At 37.1% G+C, this 19,658-nt stretch overlaps 1 protein-coding gene across 1 annotated transcript; it reads right to left on the reverse strand.

The window, feature by feature from the left end:
• Positions 1–923: 923 nt before the first annotated feature.
• On the reverse strand, positions 924–17,630 carry LOC124146390 (forkhead box protein F1-B-like). Its single transcript, XM_046516693.2, has 2 exons — positions 16,434–17,630; positions 924–1,994 (listed from the first exon to the last, which is right to left on the reverse strand). The coding sequence occupies exons 1-2, from the start codon at positions 17,494–17,496 to the stop codon at positions 1,867–1,869; spliced, it is 1,191 nt and encodes a 396-aa protein (XP_046372649.1). The 5' UTR covers positions 17,497–17,630; the 3' UTR covers positions 924–1,866.
• Positions 17,631–19,658: the final 2,028 nt, after the last annotated feature.

Raw genomic sequence — 19,658 nt, forward strand, 5'->3', positions numbered from 1 at the left:
TGACTTGTTCCATGTATGCCCGTGTTCTATTTTCAGTGAATACTTGACTTGACTTTGCGTGTGTTTGTGATGGGTGTCACCGGTGGGCAGGATTCGTTCACCTTTTCGCGACTACCTGGTATCATCACTATTTGATACTGATTCATAAACACATGCTGATGATATAGTCGGAATCGTAAAATGGACTCTGCATTTATATGATATGTCTCCCTTTAAACATGTCACCAAATTGAAATATATATCTGAAATCAATGGTAATATTGTTAGGAACGACCATAAATACGATCTCTCAATTGTGTCAATTTGTGTCCCATTGCAAGATCACACGGTGTCCTTCTTGCCTGTGATTCGCCCCGTTGGGGTTCTGGGTCAGAATAGGTCCCGAGCAACAATGTTTCTTCCATGTTTCTGTTTTAAATGTAGCATTGGAGCAATATTTCACAACTGGGCTTATTGATATGACGGCTTTCCCCATGATACACTGACAATTGGAATACAATAAAGTCTATGCATATGAGTGCAAATGGTGGTTAGAAAAGCATGTAAATATGGTTTCAATAGAAATGAATATATATTGTATCATTCTGTTGTTTTTATTCAGCAAATGTACATAATCAAATCGTATTAAGCTTCGAATTTGTGATTAGATAAAGAAAATATTTTGTGAAATAATGTTTAGTCAAGAAAATTGTTGGACCCGTTCACGAATTTAAGGATAATACTATTGTAAGAGTATGTTAAAGTATCATTTTAACGCTTTGATGGACGTGTAAAGTGTTAACCTTTTGTTTGGATTATTATTATTACATATCATTATTATTCATTATCAGTGGGTGTCGACATACAATAAAAACGATAACTTTGCTTCATCATCATTGATATTTCTATGTAAAGAACACCAAATTATGACACACTAAGAAATGGAAATTATAAAATAATTTTAATTTCAGTGACAAAATTCAAAATGTACATATCATGTGAAAATATATATATATATATAATTCAAGATAATAATGACAAACAATAACGGTGTATTTATAAAAATGACATCTGATGAAAATGACAACATTGATTCTTTTCATTGACAGTGAAACATTTGAGTGTGTGAGTGAGTTGGGATTTACGCCGCATTGAACACTATTTCAGATATACAACGGCGGGTCAGCTTGATGTGGGATGAAAGCCCAAAGTGACGCACTTTGTTCAAACCAACGAGCACTGGTATAGTGCTGACAAATCAAGGATCATTATCAGACGAAGAACACTTGAGGGAGCATAGAGATATAGTCATTTATAGACATTGTATATTCACATATCTACACTTCTAAGATTCTCATTTGGCGCTCAGAGTAAAATAGGGAACTAAAGCACCACCTGAGCAAAAAGGTTTATACACGATTTGGCACGCTGTGAAACTTTGGCTTAAAAATAATAAGTATCATCAAATTAACGTTCATGAAAAAAATGGTATTTGTAAAATCATCGCATAGTCCATTTTCCCCATGTTGACGCATGAAATCCTAATTAATGTGTATATTATTGTGTAATCGAGATTACCAATTTATCTTCTTCTGGAAGTGTCAATATGAAATTGTCCACGATGGAGAAGATATCATTATTTACACGGCACTGTGACATCAGATGGAGAACAATACCGATGACGTCATAATGTGGCTGCGCACACAATGTGTGCATAGCACTGGTACCTGAGTGCGTGGTCGTTGTAGTTGTCGGCGTCACGGCTGGACGGCGGCGTCATGTGGAGTAGTTGGCATGGACGGCTTAGACGTGAATCCTTGAGATTTCAAATAAATATGCGAGATCTATGTACATATTGCAAGTCCCCGCCATTATGTCAGATGATTCTCACATTGCGCATTTCTCATAATACGACGTCGGATGCATTGGTGCCATACTTCCAGTTCCGTATGGGAAATAGGCCTTCCGGTCACATGACGATGGTTGTTGAAAGGATTGGGACGGCAGTCTCATGCCTGAAACAGGAAAGAAACAAAAACTGAAGCTCTGGTATCAAGGAAAATAATGAACAATTTGGTTCTATCATTTACTTTTAAGTACTTATAAAGACTTAAAATAATTTTCTCGTCTTTTCAATCAACAGTTACAGTCGTTTGGAAATGTAGTGTACGACAGAGGGGTTTCACGAAAACCTGTTATAATGTTTGTTCACTATAACTTTTGTCGCTTTCAGTTTGTTTGAAATCTATTTTCGTTCATATTTTGGTTTTGTGGTGTGGAAACGAATAACATGTTTTAGAATTATGGTTATAACCCGGATATTTTACCTTTAGACATGTGAGAGAGCAAATAACTCATTTCAAAATATCGAAATAATCAGATAATGCAGCATATGTGTACAGGGTATACAATTTATGGTATGCTCTGGGTGCATGTAATTCCTCGGAAATCATTCGTTTGTAATCGAGTACTGTCAGGTCAATATCAACAATATAAACATCAATATGTAAATAACATACATGTGTTCGGTTTTTTAAAAGAGTTTGAGTCTTGTTAGTTTAAATTCACTATCATAATGTTTCATTATCTATATCTGTCGATTGATACAACTCTTACAAATGACTTTACGTTCACTCAGATAATTATGAATATGTAACGGTGCAATTATAGAATATATGTAACTTATACTGTGTCATTTACATTACAGAATACTAAAGATGTACAAGTTGTATCACATAGAAATTACATTGCATGTGCAAGTAACAATGATAAACTAACTCAACGCACATTAAGTTTAAGTCGAAATGTGGCAGACAATTGAACGTCACAGGTTACAGAGATATACAGTGAGCTTTAGTGTTGAGAATGAACTGTATGTGCTGTGCTGTGCTGTGCTGTGCTGTGCTGTGCTTTGATGTAACCATGATGTGGTATACAATGGTCATCAGGATATGTCTTTTTAAATCCTTTCTCAAGAACACACCTTTACTACACATGCTTATGATATTGTCAGAATCGTACAATGGACTCTGCTTTTGGCAGATATTTCTTATGACTATGGAAATGGGTTTGGTCCTTTTATTCAAATAATTGGTTGTGTAAAATAGCATCAGGCACATGAAAGGAAGTGTGACATTATTGCAGTTCACAGCTTAGATGGCTGCATTTCACTCACGTCTCTGTATGTGTGAATATGAATATGAAGATACTGAAATGCTTGCTAAAATGCTGGATATGATTTTCCTGGATCAGTCTGGATTTAGGATGTATTTCGCCATTCAGATATTGCAAATAAAAGCGACAAAACCCTTTCATATTCCTAAGAAATCATGCTAAAAGCGGACTCTGTTGTAAAATTCCGACTATATTAGCATGTGTTTATGAATCAGTATCAAACAGTGAGAATAGCTAAACGGCAGTGGTGATGATAAGAAACTATTAACCATACACGATTCTCCCAAATGTGTATACTTTACAGTAACTTATTCTCTTTTAGATGTTTAAATGTATTTATATTTTTAACATCCTAATACCCGAAACTGTTAACTAAAATATCAGATTGGACTTAAATGTGACAAATAAGGATTTTCATAACCGATGTTCATGCATAGGTTACTCTCGGTTTGAGAGTAAATAGCGCATGGATCCTATTGTGGTATATGAAATTATTGGCTGAAAACATGTTTTAGCGACACCACATATGAATTCGAATGTTGCAGAACTAAAAAATGTTATCATTGAGAATGTTAGTTTATTCCAGTATCATGTTGATATATTGATACGTAAAGGAACATCTTGATGCGCATTCAGTCAGATTGTTTGTTTATACATGCTTGTGTTTTTGGTTAGCCGATTTATATGAAATAAACCTGTCTGCAACTACATGATTTCTTTCAGGATAACATATCTTTGTTTCTGCAATCTGTTCTTTGTTGTGTTCATTTTTTTGTTATTTCGTTATACATATTCAAAACGGCATATATGTTTCTATTAACTGCAATAAGAAAAAGGGTAGGAACTTATGTGGTATGAAAATTGTAGATTAACATAAATCTATAAACTATTTCCTGTATAGTTATTTTCTACTCAAATGATATCTTTGAAGTATAGGGTTATTGTTATGGAGTTATTCTCGTTGTTAGACGGTACGCAGAGGCTGTCTATAAACTAACGAGATTTCATATATTTGGCATTGATTTATACACAGCAACTTGTCCTTATTGAACACTAAAAAAGACGATATTTCACTGACATTGAAGTTAATTATTCTTCACCAGGGCATGTTATGTATCACTGTTTGTAAAGTCAACCAGAGAGATTTATATACATATACTTTGTGCACATGTTCTTACTATGATTGGATCAACTACAACTGATATCATGGTACCACGGGAACGATCAATGGCAACGTCATCACTGTTTAGCCGTTTACGCTCATTGGAATACGTTTCAGCAGTTACCCGAGAATTATTATTTTCTGGCGTTGACGTTTTAAATTTCGAAGACATATTGTTTATCACAGACCATTGTACATATCATCTTGATTAAATTTATAATGATTTGACTTCCTACTTTGGTGTTGGTTAAATAACGTAGGAAGGCGTGGTCTTGTAGATAGAACGTATGCTCAGAGAGTGGAAGGTCAGGAGTTCGCCATTCCTCATCTCGTGCACATTAGAGCTAATTGTAAAATATTATCTTAATTAATGTCACAATGCCTGTGGTGTCTTACTTGATCTTTGGTAAAATACGACAGTATGTTGTGTGTTTTTTAAATATACATTGTCATAGATTTTGATATAACTGCTTCATTACAATTGAAAAATGCTGAACGTCTTGCCGGTGTGAGCTTGGTTTGATTTTCAGATGGTTTTACTTTGTAAATTAGGATAATTGATAGCTTCAAACATAATATGCTTCAATTAAACCTTTAAACATATCTGACACATTTTGCAAATTATATAATAACTATTTCATGTCCATTCATTCAGTTTTAAATGTTGTATTGCATTTAGGCATCAATTCGCATGGAAACATCTATAAACCAGACTACGTTCGTCTCCCCTGGTGTGGTAGATCCCGTGTCTTCAACATAGTGTTTTTAAAGGCTTTCATGGTTGTACAAGCACGGCTCCACACTTAGTCAGAAATGCATGGGATCGTAGAGAGATCTACACACGTCCTCTCAAATGGTGAACAAACATGTTCGCTCGTTATCTTCACGGGGGACTGTTTTGCTCGTCAATTTGCCCAGAACAAACCGCGCTGATCTACATAGCAAAATACAGTGAACGGCAAGAGGTAGGACTTCACTCAGTATACATGAGAAGTGAAATGATGGAATAGAATTTCTCTGCCAATGTGAGCTGTATGCAAGCTCAACATGTGTTGCCGTACCCATGGACCACCTAGTGTAGAGGGAAACACTCCGTGCCTAGCCACGAACCTGCTGGAGGCACCCCGACACGCCGAGACGGAAGGGACCCCGCCAATATATGAAATAAAATGTTCTGCTGTGCCTTTTAGCGTTTGTTCTTCGTGTAATATTGGAGAAATCAGGAAAAATATGAAAGCTCTCTTTAAAAACGCCACTGGGCTTATACAACAGATGAAGTCATTAAACGTAAGAAAAATAGGCGTGACTGCCACAACAGATCATTGGACTGGCCACAAAAGAGGTTTTATACACTGCTGCTATTTTATGCCTAAAGTCATATATTTAGGTAGTGTTTGTTCATGTCTGAAGCAATTATGACTGGTTTGGGAGCACAATAACACGTCTTCTATTGAAACAAAGGGGGTTCTATACAACAGGGATCGTTATGAAGCGAAATAATTCCAAAGACTTGTTAAGTCAGGTTTATGCCCAAGTCAATGAACATCAATGAACAAAATAACAGCAACAAAACCCATTTCATAATCATACGAGGTCTGTGATAAAGCAGAATTCATTGCACGGTTCCAACTATATCTTAAGCCTAGGTTTATCATTAATTACTATTAAATAGTGATGATACCAGCTGTTCGCGAAAAGGTCAGCGAATCCTGCCCCATCGGTGGCTTTTGTCACAAATACTGCAAAGGCAAGTCAATTGTTTCCAAGGGGGACATATGGTATAAGTCAAAATAGTGAATGGCATCAGACATCCTTTTTGTCTCTAATGTGTCAACTTTGAAAATGTCCTCCATAGGTCCATCTTGAAATTTGTAACCCTGAACTATTAAGCAAGAATCGTATGACGCTCTTTGAAATCTTCGAAGAAAGAACATTGTACCTCAAACGTTGTGAAATGTAGACACCAAAGGCTGGGGCTGCCGGACTATTGCTCGACATAAACAGAAAGTTGACTATTGGAAAATTGAAGTCATTCTCAAACAGTCTTCTGAATCTTTATCAACAGATCTAATTAGGAAACAGCTGAGGGAGTAAAATTCTGCTTACATTTTACACGAATCAGAAACAGTAACATGCAGTATCTTTCAGTTGTGAATACCTTTATATTATAAAGTTTCCATTATTTTTATGAATTTATCCCGTTTGCAAAAGTGGTGCCACTGCCTCATACGTATGCTAGTTTTATCTCCGTTCACAATCCCTTATTCACGATTAACGTCAGTATAATGTTCATTTGTGTACTGTAAAACACAACATCCTGTATATTGGTGACATTTTCTTGCGCAACTTTAAAATGAAAAAAAGGGAGTTTTGTACAGAGACTTCACCCATTCACACCTAATGGCATCATATCCTGCCATCCCAGTGCACAAGGGTCGCGTATTAATGTATTTATTATGATCCCTCGCTGCTCGCCTCCACCAACATTTAAATAGACAATCAAATGTCAAAGCAACACAACTGAAGACAGGACTTTAGTTAAAACAATTGATTTTGAGTAAAAATATTAGTGCTGTATATGAACTTGAAGGTTTGTCGACAGATATGAGTGAGGTGTGGCGTGTCACAATAAAACAGGCCACAGAAGACCAACTGGCTTCACGTGTCTCACACCTGTATGCTACTGCCATGGTTCAAAGTCGACCTCACCTGCCTTACACGTGCGAATAGCTGCCGAGAACCGCGCATTCCCATTACACGTGCATTCAAGGAAAAGCAGATTGATATCTAGGGGCAAGCACACGGCTGCCAGCTTAGGTACATGATTAATTTGAAACAGACATTCATATATGTCCTGGGTTACAGTTGGACGGATGAAGGCAACCTCGTATTGACAGACTGCTATTGCAGGTGGAGCAAGAATTGTATGAGTCACTTGGGACTTCTAAGAAATGTATCTAATATTAAGGTGATTATTTCTCTACTCGGGTAGGAACACAGAAAAGGGTAGTGTTCTCCAGCATTTCTCTAATTGATGAAAGGCCTGGCGAGCCTTGATATAGAGAAGATTGGAAAGAGATAGGTTTGTTTGTGGACCGTTACTGTATCGGAAAAGATTGGTCGGAACACTTGTCCGCGAGGCGAAGTGGTGCAAGTGAAACCCTGCCATTGGTTTATCAGGTCCGTCTTCTCAAGATATACCTAGCCTGACAGCAGACAAAATGCCAAGACGCCATGTATATTATCATGTGCTTGAATAATAGCTGGTCTGTGTATATGATTGTGGAAGGATTGTCGACTAACTGTCTACTTGTCATCGGCCACAATTCTGACATGTATCGTTGCACTTTCTCCTTTTCTCCAGTGATGCTAATTCCAACATGCTTTTCGGGATAGATTGGGTTGAAGGCACAAGTATCATTAACAAACACATATTACTATCTCGATAACACATTAAACTTGAGCATGTGACGCCAAGATAGAGACGTAAAATGGAAACTTTGCAGGATACCATGGTAGAGAGTGATGACACTATAACCCATGGATGAGAACCAAACATAAATCACCCGTGTGTATTACATGCGGTAGAAATATGATTATTAGACACATATTTCCATGTTGATAACACACAACTGAAGCAGGTGACGCCACGATAGAAACGTAACTTTGAAACTTGAAAGAACACAATGATAGAAATGATGACACCACACAAATCTGCACTAGCAAGGACTCAACAAATCACTCGTGCTTATCAGTTGTCATGAAAACAATTATATTGATAAAGAAAGGTGAACGTGGTGCGTTTCAAATCGTAAGGTGTGACAATCTATTTCAATTAAATTGACTAAACTTTAAACAAGAAATCTTGATTGAGAAACAACCGAGACATAACGGGAAAACTGGTTGTTGTAGTAACTGTACTGTTTGCAGCACTTTGATTGACCTTCAGAAAAAGACCATTCCCAAAGATGAATGGATTTCAACTACTTCATTGTTTCAATGTTTCAAATCTACTTTGTTGCTCCCTTGAAGAGTGAATCAACATTATAGAATTTGCAGTCATCTGTTCCTATATTAACTTCCGACTTTGAAATGCAAGACAAAAACTAATGAGCCAATGTAACGTTCATTATCTAAGGTTTGAAACATTTTGTCCAATGACTTTGGCCCTTATTATGAACGAGGTTACCTCTATTATGCTGATTATTAGCTCTGTCGTTATCAGTCATGAAGTTACCATGTATTGAGCTCATGTATGTGATATTTTGTGCATCACTGTACATTTGTTTTATTTCCTAGGTTTGATATAGGATTCATACAAGTATTCGCTAGACCGAATACGTACATCGTCAACGTTTGAAATCAAAATGAATCTTATTTGCTTATCAATTATATATTTTTATAAAAGATGATATATGACACATTCATAAATTCCAAAACAAAAAAGACATTCATAATCTTCGTAATGTAGATTTACAATATATATAAATAACACAGGAAACTCCTTCCCGTATCTACATCTATGACCAAAAGAAATGCAGCTTCAATTCCGGATATTGAAAAAAAACCAAACTAAGTAATTGATAAACATGAACAAATAAACGAAGTGACATTTTGGACAGTGGAGATGGCATGAGCGTGTGATGTAATGTTGTTCGTGTTTCTTCATCACTCCGGCTCTATTCACACCCTCGCGCCCTGTCGAGAGAGTTTTGGTTCTCATTAGGTCCCCTCACTTCCCCGTCTCTGCCCAGCTCCCTGCTGTCAATCACCCACGGCGCCCCCTCTCTCCCCCTTCATCACCCCTTATTAGCAGTGTCGCTGCCTCGCCCCATGTGCTTGTCCTGGTTGGTTTACATCACAACACATTGGACTAGGACTTCGCTCGTGATACTTCCTCGCCTAAATTGAAAACAGTTCCATACGCTATTCACGGCATTTGATAGCGATTAACTGTTTAGCTTAATTCGCAGGATCATGGCAGCAAATTGGTACGATATGGTTTAATAAGCTGGAAGTGAGGGCTGTCGTGTTCCACATACAAACCAATTTGTCGGACAGCTTGGCTGGCGTATGGGCGGTTACGTGATGAGTACAGTTGGAGGAAAGCTGTGCCATGTCTGTTCAATGATTGAAAAAGTCCTGCATCGGAAATCACATACCGACTGCAAAGGTCATTGCAAATACCAGCTTCATTAGTGGTGATGAACAGGTGCCCGCACAAACTAAGACAACGTATTATTTTAATATGTTCGCACATGTATGCGAGTAATAAGCTCCCCATAACGCCCAGGATATTTTACATGCAATAACATGCGCTCGGGAAACACCTCTCTTGAGTTACGTTTGAACATTTTAACAAAAACAACTTTTTTAAGTCGGGAAAAATGATTTTATAAAGATTTGTTATGAAAACGGTCTTAAATTGTAATATCCTTACCCTGAGCGGAGGGTAAATCTATCAATTTTAATGAAATACACCGAGAGTCCATGTATACATTTCAAATATATGGTATCCGACCATTATGTTTTGGTAATTACTTTTAAGAAAAAAATCATTTACCGAATGCTTAACATTAACATTACAACGATTAAACTTTACTGTTTTAATAAAAAAAAAAGCCACAAAAGGTTATAAAAAATCTCTGCCAATTTCAGTTAGGTTGTCTCTTAACTTATCATGAATATATTCTTGCAGTTTGTAGATTCTTATCAGTGGGCGTTTGTGCCACAGAAATATCACGTTACTCATGATAATGCTATATTAAAAGCATTAGCTAAATGGCCATAAACGTTTGGAATCCGAAATTCCCATTTAAATAATTATATTCTTTTTAACAGTCAAACACTCCCATTTTATGCACCATTGAGAGGGATGTGTGATGGAAAAAATCCCATAAAGTTTAAGTTTTTAAATGAGAGTTTCGGATTCCTGTTACTGAAGAGTCGCTAGTGCAAACAATGCCAGTTATAATGCGACGTTGCAGTGTAGGGAACAGTAATATTTTCATCGAGTTCTAGATGCAAAAACTTTATTCATCTACAAATTCATACAGGTGATGGATAATCAAAAAGTGACAGAAAAAAAGTTTTCCAAGTCCATCTTATTCTCGGTGGTCTTAACACATATGTACAGATTTACCTTTAAGAGTTATAAAGATTACCTATACATAAGGCCTTTTCGGAACGTGGAAACTTTCATTCCGTCTTTTTATACCACCTTACTTCAGTTACCCTCTGTCTTTGGTATCCTTTACACGCCAGTTTTTATTCCTTGAATCCTGACACAACAGACATACACGAGATTTGTCTAACAATGCTTTCCGTATAGCCGCGTCGTCCGATTTGTCGGACACCCTACTGCCGCGGTAAACATTAGCTTCGCATTAGTGTCACCCAACCTCCCAGGTTGCGTCAAATCACAAAATCTTGTTAAAACGAACAGGGAATGGAATTTGCTGTTATTGTTGCCTGCCGGGTAAGGAACAGACACATAAGTGAACGGGTTCGGAAAATATGAAGACCATTTACAACCCTAGTCTCTGTGCATTCTACGTTGTTGGAAGACTTTAACAGAGTAGTCTGTCGAGAGTGCTTGTGGCAATTTCATTGCGAAAACAGTGATTCTTTAATAGGAAGTATCCTGTGAAGCTCTTCTGGTCTGTGAAATAGTTTAGAGGGTGATTTTATCGTTAGTGCAATCTGGCTTTGGATTTACACACATTTCAGCTGCATTACATTGTCAGAAATACCATCAGCGGGAGAAAATATTCACTTCAACGAGAGGTATAGAAAAGGCACGCATAACATTTTGAAATAGATATCAATTTTGAAAGTAATTTGAAGAAAATTCCAAAGAGACAAAAATAAATGAACAGACAACCTAGCACATTAACGCTGAAACGAAGCTAAACGTTCTTTTTTACTTGTCACAAAAATAACGAAAAAACCAAGAGGAAGCGTCTTTCTTTCAGAGGATCCACCTATTTTCTCTTCCAGGTTTAATCTACCAAGACAAGTCGGCATAACTTTTTGTACATAGACAAAGTCCGTTCTTTTATTATTGCAATTTCTTTATTGCCCCAGACACAAAACCAATTTCCGAATCTTGTTCCTAGTCTAAATGCATTCAGACTAATGTATAATGTTTGTGTTCCATAAATTCTTTGTGAAAAGCTCGCAGTGAACATTATTATATTTTATCTTTTCCGCAGCATTTCCTCCTTTGGTCACTTCACTTTAACAAATTCATAAATAATGACTATTTTTAAAATTTAAATAATTAATGACCCGATATGGATACGTGTTTATTAAAAATAATAGTTCAACAATTGATAACCTTGACTTCAATATAAATAAATTGTGAATTTTAATCAAGAAATGTGCAGACTACAAAGAAGCAACTTTTACGATATAAGTATGTCCATATATGTACAGTGTGTCTGGAAAAGTTCACAAATTCAAGATGAATTTAATTTCTCAGAACCTTTGTCTTCAAGTGTTTGTTTACAAATTGCTTTCCATGAACAAAGAACAATGAACCAACACAACTTACATTAAGGTGGGTTATGTAAATGACTGTTCACACCCCAGTTGTGAAAATATTTCTAAGAACAACGTCTCCCCATGACGTTACCTATCACTTTCGCAGCGTATGACAAAAATCCAGAGTAATTAAGTTTTAATTTATCCAAGCAACAGAAACCCGATTTGCTGAGTCAGAAGGCATGTTACTACAGGCGCCATTAGCGGTATGCACAATCTGAAGCAACAAGAGTTACATAACCTAATGTGGCCGCCGTGGGGCGCCACCGGACACCTGCTGGTCAGGGAAAACACTTAGTATGTAGATAAAGGTCCTACTGTCAGGAGGCGATGAGAGATGGACAGTGCTAACTGACCATATCATCTCCGATTACAAGTTCTTGTTATCGTGCAAGTCTAAATGTGCCCTTGTTGTTGGAGGCTCTGGTCTATTAACAAACGAGGTGTTTATTACTGGCAAATTTGACTTAATCTTATCTTTGCCCATTATCGCCAATCGTTTTAATTTGTTCAGTGTCAAAAGATGATAAGAAAGTGTGACATTTTGATGAAGGATACAGGTTAAAGTTTTTAAAAGCTTTGAGATAATGATATTCTAATAACGTACAAACTGACACACGAACAATACTATGATTACAAATCTTCAACCTCTTTCAATTTGTTGGACCACAAACATATGCCAGGTTTCCTTGCTGTATCAAAAATTATTATTATTATTTGTTATCGGTTTTGTCTAAGTAATTCAGCAAGTTTCTCTCCTCTCTTATCTTACCTTATTTTGACTGAAAGTTGGAAATAAATTAATGTTTGTCCCCTAGCCTAAAATATATTTATATTTTCATTTTTATAAAGGGATACCAACTACTATCCTCGAACAAGGATAGAAAAATACTCCTGGTTACACGAAGATGGATCTCCGTCAAGACATTATCATATCATTTGTGCACATCCAAATCTACATTGGATGGTACTCATATTTTGAAAAAGAATAGTCATAAACTGTTCAGGAAAAGAAAATCTGCATCTTCTCTCTAGCAATATAATCATAGCAATATTTGTATTCTAATGTGTATGTCAATGTTTTTAACTAGTCATGTTCGTGTTTTGTACCCTGCCCCCTGTGGGTGTTTATGTACAACAAATCTTCTTCTTCATATACTAAATTATCAAGTATCAATAACATGAATACATGAATCGTAAATATATAAATATCAGAACAAGCGTCAGCATGACTATAATATTCTGGCTCATTTCACTCTCTACTCTACACTGGTAAAAGAAATCATGTTCACGTTGTCTTGTAGAAATATTTGCATTCTACCAAAGCTTTGCGGTGTTTTATTGCCACTTGACGTATAAACTGCCTCTTCCCATGCCGCTTTTAAACAAACTACTGCTTAACACTTTTTTGTGTGAATTTACCCTAAAAAAGACAGATGATGTGACTAATTGAGCCCTGTCATCAAAGGTTTAAAGCACGAAAAGCTGTTCCCTCCGTCAATGTGGATGTTTTCGTAATAGGGCTAGTTTGTGTCAGGGATTCAGTAACTAATTTGACACGACAGGCTACGTGATATACCGACTCCCAGTGTAAAAATACCTCTGTCTTACTTTCTCCGCTTAGACATTCAATATGGGCGTGCAGTGAGCGGGGGATACCTTTTATTTTTCCTCTCCACTCCGTCGTTTGTTATTGAGATCAATCGCTCTGTGCTTTTTTTCATGTCAACATTATTATGAAACAAGTTGAACAGAATACTTCTGCTGTTGTATTTTTGTTTCAGATGGCAAAACCCCTCGTAAATGTTTCCCACGTCATGAAAATGAAAAGTGTATAAAGTGCATAAAGTGTATAAATGCGGAAATGTATAAAATGATAGAATTGCTTTATATAGATATGCTTTCTTTAAAGCATTTAAATATAAACAAACATTCAAACCCCATTCACGCAGTTATCCAATAAATGTCTATTAATAAAACATCGCAAATACCTATCCAATAAATATCTACACAACCTTCATAGCCATGACATTAAATATGGCTGATGTAATATTAATGCAACTTTAAAATAAATACTTAAAACGTATGAATAAACATAATAATTCAAATGTAATGTAAGAATTTTGTCTTGAGATTCAGTCAAAACAGATATAAAAAGCAAGCAAAACTTGTTTATTATTGTTTAACACTACTTCAAGAAGCACGCGATGGTTAAATAACCAAGAATGTATACGTTTTCTAGCTCCTTATGCATATGTATATACGACATCTCACATCCGACATGATTCGCACAGCTTTTACCTCAGTCGTTTATTTCTGTTCCCCTATTTACAATAAATGCAGGCGATCCGTGGAAGATAATACTAAACAATGATCACTTCTTTGCCAAAGTCCGCCTCACGCATGAAAATAAACTACCGCTGTTAATTTGTAAACTGTCGACCGAGGAGTTTTGTAAACCATGTTCGTCTGAAATGTAAGAGAAATGTAACCTCTCACTCTTATTACTAATATTTACCTCTATAACATATACCGAGACATATGGGGGATTCTTGCACGAGAACCACGGTCTGGGGAACAAGGGAGATATGGGGTATTTTTCAACCTCTGCTCCCCTGGGATTGAGATGCATATTAGGGGAAGACAAATTCATAAACACGTACAAAACGTGTAACACAACATCAGGGTTTATTTTAACATATACAATGCGTGGAAGATTATTTCTGGATAATCAGTTTGAAACAATAACAGCAGATATTTTTAATGTATATAATTTCTTACAGTTAGTAAATGGTTCAGGATTATTTTTTGCGTTAATAAAAAAATGGGACAGGACTATCCAATATTTATTATTTCTTGTAGTTTCTGTACGCTTGATGTTCATTCTGTCAATTCACTGCGACAGGATGGTGTTGACATTTGCTGTGTTTACTATTAGGATTATTGCTGAATGAGTTAAATCATTATATGTTAATAATTATAAATAAAAGCGACAAAACCATTTCTATAATCTTAAAAATATATCGGCTAAATGCAGTTCATTGTCCGACTATATCATAAGCATGTGTTTGTGAATAACTATCAAATAGTGATGATACCAGGTGTTCGCGAAAAGAACACAATCATCAAAGTATTTTGATACATATAAAGCAACGTTACGAATTAAACCAATTCATTATACACCCTTATAGCGAGGAAATAACCGCACCAATAAATACCATGAATGTAACAGTGTTTCTAAAATGTTACAGATAACAATTAACTTGTATTTCTTCATAACCCACCAGTTATAATCTTCATATATCGCTGAATAGTTAAAGAATATAGTCAGTACAGCGTGTAAACTAGTTCGAAAATGTCTGACATAAACTCACAGGAAAAGATAGATACCATCCAGGTTGTAATGATAGATAAATCCTGGCATGAAAGATAAGAACGCACGACGCTCAGAAATGTGGGAATCAAGGGTGGGGTGCAAACTGAGCCATAATTCACAGCAGTCATTAATTCTCTGGACTGTGGAACTCTTTAAAACACGAAAATCGGCTGTTAATAAAGCTGGTAGTCGTCCGAAATACGAGATAATGGTAAAACGGAACTGTTATATCTTCAGTATAAGGGTTATATTATCCCGACAAGAAGACCTCTGACAGGTTCACAACGCTTTTTATAGCCATCCAAGACGCTCTCAAGTATCAACCTAGCTTCTTTTGGGTGGTTTTCAACACGTTTTCTGACGTCGCCACACAATACGGAACACTTGTACATACGGAACATACGAGTCGAGCTAACAAAACCGAGAAGATCTGACAGCGAAAGCCCCGAATCAGTTTGTCTTTCTTTGCTGTGGATTGTAGCCATCCAAGGCATGTACGATCTCCGAATCGTTATGTGACTGGTATTATTTCAGTTGCCGTGACAACACGTGCTTATAACACCCCCCTCCTCTGCCTTGATCCCCTGCTGTGAACGCCTTGGTAGTCTTATCAACCTCAGAGACTTTTAATGAAGCTAAATTTTGAGAATTTCTCAATTACCGACAAATGCACCGAGTACCAGCTTGTCAGACTGGTAATGACTAATTATGGAAAAAAACGACCGCACTTAAACTGTTTTAAGTTATCTTGATAAACAGGGAAAATGTTCTTGTTCCCGGTAAAGACAAATTGTTGTCGTAAACTGTAATGGTTTCAACGAATCTCCCTGTTCCCAGAATGGTTTGGTATTATATTCTTCCCAATGGTAACTTTAAATGTTTCTTGACCGTCAGTTGCAGCTTAAACATAACACTTTGCATATATCCAAAGTCTTATAAATCAAGTTAATGCCAAATAATACAATTGGTGACAAGATACTTTCAGTGTTTTAGAACAAAATATACAATTGCTGTTCACACATGGCCTGTTTGATTCGTCAAACATTAACAAGGAAATAAACGAAGACTTAGATAATTAAATCGGAAAGAAATACAAAAAATAATCATTTTGGAGAATACAGGTTGGGAAACTGCATGAATACACATTCCACGTTACTTATATGATACAGTTTAAACAGTATAGAAGAAACACCTTACCTGCTAGGGCCAGGTCTACTGGTTCAGTCCCGGCCGTGATGGCAGCGTAGGGGCTGGGGTCATTGCTTGATGGTGGGGACATGCTCTGCATGGACCCCGTGCTACCTGTTGGGGACAGGGGCTGTTGTTTCAGGTATCTCTGGGTGGTAGGCCACTGTGCCGCTGTCTGCTGCATGGTGTGATCCCTGTCGTACATGGAGGGGGGTATGGAGGACGAGGGGGTGTTCTGAAGATTGGTCAGGTGGGTATAGTCAGCATTGACACCCGTCACGCCTGCCATGGCACAGCTCTGAGCATACCTGTTGTTGAAGCTGCAGCTAGCGTTGACGTGTTGTTGCATGCTGTTGACTGGCATCATCATGTTGTTGTTGTCAACGTACCCTTGAGACGTGCTGACCGCGCACGACATGTTCATGGGTGACATGCCAGTGTTCTGCGAGTGCAAAAAGTCATAATGAGATTGAATCATGGAGGGAGCGGCTCCCATCCCATTTAACATCCCAAAGGGTTTCAAAGCCTGGCATTTCCTTCTGAATCCTCTAGGCCGCCTCCTGAAAGATCCCTCCTCGAACATGAATTCAGCGGCAGGGTCAATTGTCCAGTAGTGTCCCTTACCTGGCCGTCCAATACCTTTGGGTAGTTTGATAAAACACTCATTAAGAGACAAATTGTGTCTGACAGAGTTCTTCCATCCCTGATATGAACCCCTGAAGAATGGAAACCTCTGCTGCAGAAACTGATATATTTCACTGAGTGTACATCTCTTGGTTGGTGCTGCCTGTATGGCCATGACAATGAGAGCTATATAAGAGTAGGGTGGCTTCTCAGATCGCCGCACCCCTACCCCCGATTTCTTGGCGTTTTTCTGACAGGAAGGAGACTCCGGCATGTTGGACGTCGTCGACGGCGTCTCCTCGCCGCTGTCCGAGACGTTACTGTCCACCTTCATGTCCAGCTTCTCCTCGAAGTCCTCCATGTTCTCAAGCTCTGTCACTTGAGGTATAACTGTATTATCCATGATAGGTTTCCTATCAATCTCACAATCCATTCCGTACTGCTGCATTTGTCCTTACACACTGTACTGTATCACAACACGAACCTTCACTGACAGGATCTACCTTGATAAAGATTGCTGGAGTCGTGAAACTAGCAGATAAACACGAGGTGACCAGCGATATGGGTGATCCTCATTACATACTCAACTCTTATACGCATCATTTCAGGGAAATTAGGCCTGAAACTCACATCCCCTCGCGCTGAGCAAATCAAAGTCAGGAATGGGCGGAGTCAAGCGGTGCCAGTCTCAGCCATTGGTGCCTTGATCGCCCGGACGGTTCCCGCACTGTATACCCCGTGTGTAGATCTGACAGCCTGCACATGTACGTTCTCCTCGCGTTCAGGCTGGCATCTATACTAGGGTAACGCCCACCGATACATTCATCCTCTCCCTCGGGATGACGGGAGGCTGTCAGGGGTATGGTGTAGGCCCCCTTTTCTTACTTCATAACTCTGTAACAAGCATCTCTATTCCCCCTGCCTGACTATGGCAAAGTCAGTATTACAAAATCAGCATTTGTATTGTCATTATGATTCTTCATCATCATCATCACCATCATCATCATCATCATACAATGTCTTTATTCACATAAATGTAACTATACAGTTTGTTATCAATGATACAATGATATGTGAGTATATACAATGTATGTATACCTATGACCTCATATTTCTGATTTACTATTATTAATAAATTTCTGTCATTTGTGTTAACATGTATATTTTTGGTATATTAATGCAACTCAAGAAAAGAATATTACGAAATGTCGTTACCAAATCTTAAAGTTGATGACAGTAGGGTATCAATATTTCTAAAAATTTGTTAGTGATGTTTTGGGAGGCATGTATTATATTAATGTTCTCACATGCAGTTTGGTTTCATGATTTGTGTGAAAACCATATGGTTTACATAATATAAGTAAAAATTGTTTAATATTGTTAATAATGTGACGTGGTTGACGTTGAAATAGATACATTGGACATAATGGACCATATTTCGATAAAGCATCATTCATTTAAATGTATTCACTACATGTACATGCGATTCATATACGTACATGCGTATGAAGTGTTCAGTTGCTGACGTTAAACACCAACACAAACACCCTCGGGATTGGATGACATATGTTTCCCAGTTGCAAATATTTCCTTGTTTTCTGCGACAAGTTCTACACAAATAAAAGATAATATTCAATGCAGAAATTTGTCTTAACAGGTAATATTTGATTTGCTAAAATTCGTAGATTGGTAGAAAAATAACAACTGTTGTAATCATGAATCGAATAGAGAAGAAAACATATTTATTAGAAAGTAACAAAATAATATATCTGCTGATCTATTATACAGTTTATAGATAATTAAGTTAGAGTTGATAATCATCTATCCACTGTGTTAGTAGTATTCGAAGGTACTAAAACTAATGAAATTAAAAATGTGAAATTTGAAACGACGTCTATAAAGTAAAGGAATGTTTACTTATCTCTCAACAGATGATAAAACATTTTTTAGAGTCCAAAACACTATTTGCTAGAAACTGTTTCCCCATACGTCTTTTAACAACAATAAAAGCAATAAAGTTATTACCTTTGTAATGAGTAACGATTACACATTGTGCAACTTCTATATAACTGTAGATTAATCTTGTCATGGAAATGAAAAGGAGTGCAGATACATTTGGAGAAAATAAGGAGGCAAGTATTATTTTTGAAGAGCAATAATTAGACACACAAACATTTGATAAATAACTCTGGTTATCTGCTTTTGAACTTTATGAATATCTTCTCATGTTTATGAACGGCGCGAGAAAATCAGCTGAAAACCTATAGCTAATGCATTTGTATGAACAACAATTACAAACAGAAACTCTGATAAATGAAATCTTGACAAATACACTTTTATCTTCGATTGAACTTTATAAGTCCCTGCTCATGACAATGATAAGGCGTTATTTCCAGGACTTGTGCAGGAACCTTGGCCTATCCCTACTTGAGATGAAGACTGGTTTGCCTTGCCTCCAGTGTACTACCTCCCACCACGAAGGAGCCTGGTAAACGCTGAAACACGATTCCATGCAGTCGACAGATTGTCCAAGGTGTTTATTTATCTTGTGGTCGATCGCACAAATAATTTCATATCCTCGATATTTGTGCATACAAAAGCAATTGTCAG

This window comes from Haliotis rufescens, unplaced genomic scaffold (assembly GCF_023055435.1).
Source record: "Haliotis rufescens isolate VD_foot unplaced genomic scaffold, xgHalRufe1.0.p SCAF_17, whole genome shotgun sequence".
NCBI lineage: Eukaryota > Metazoa > Mollusca > Gastropoda > Lepetellida > Haliotidae > Haliotis > Haliotis rufescens.

Excerpts from the sequence above, each read along its gene's own strand:
- LOC124146390 (XM_046516693.2), bottom strand. The coding sequence starts at position 17,496 with ATGCAGCAGTACGGAATGGATTGTGAGATTGATAGGAAACCTATCATG. Across the intron at positions 1,995-16,433 it reads AGTAGACCTGGCCCTAGCAG|GCATGAGACTGCCGTCCCAA; the intron begins GTAAGGTGTTTC and ends TTCCTGTTTCAG.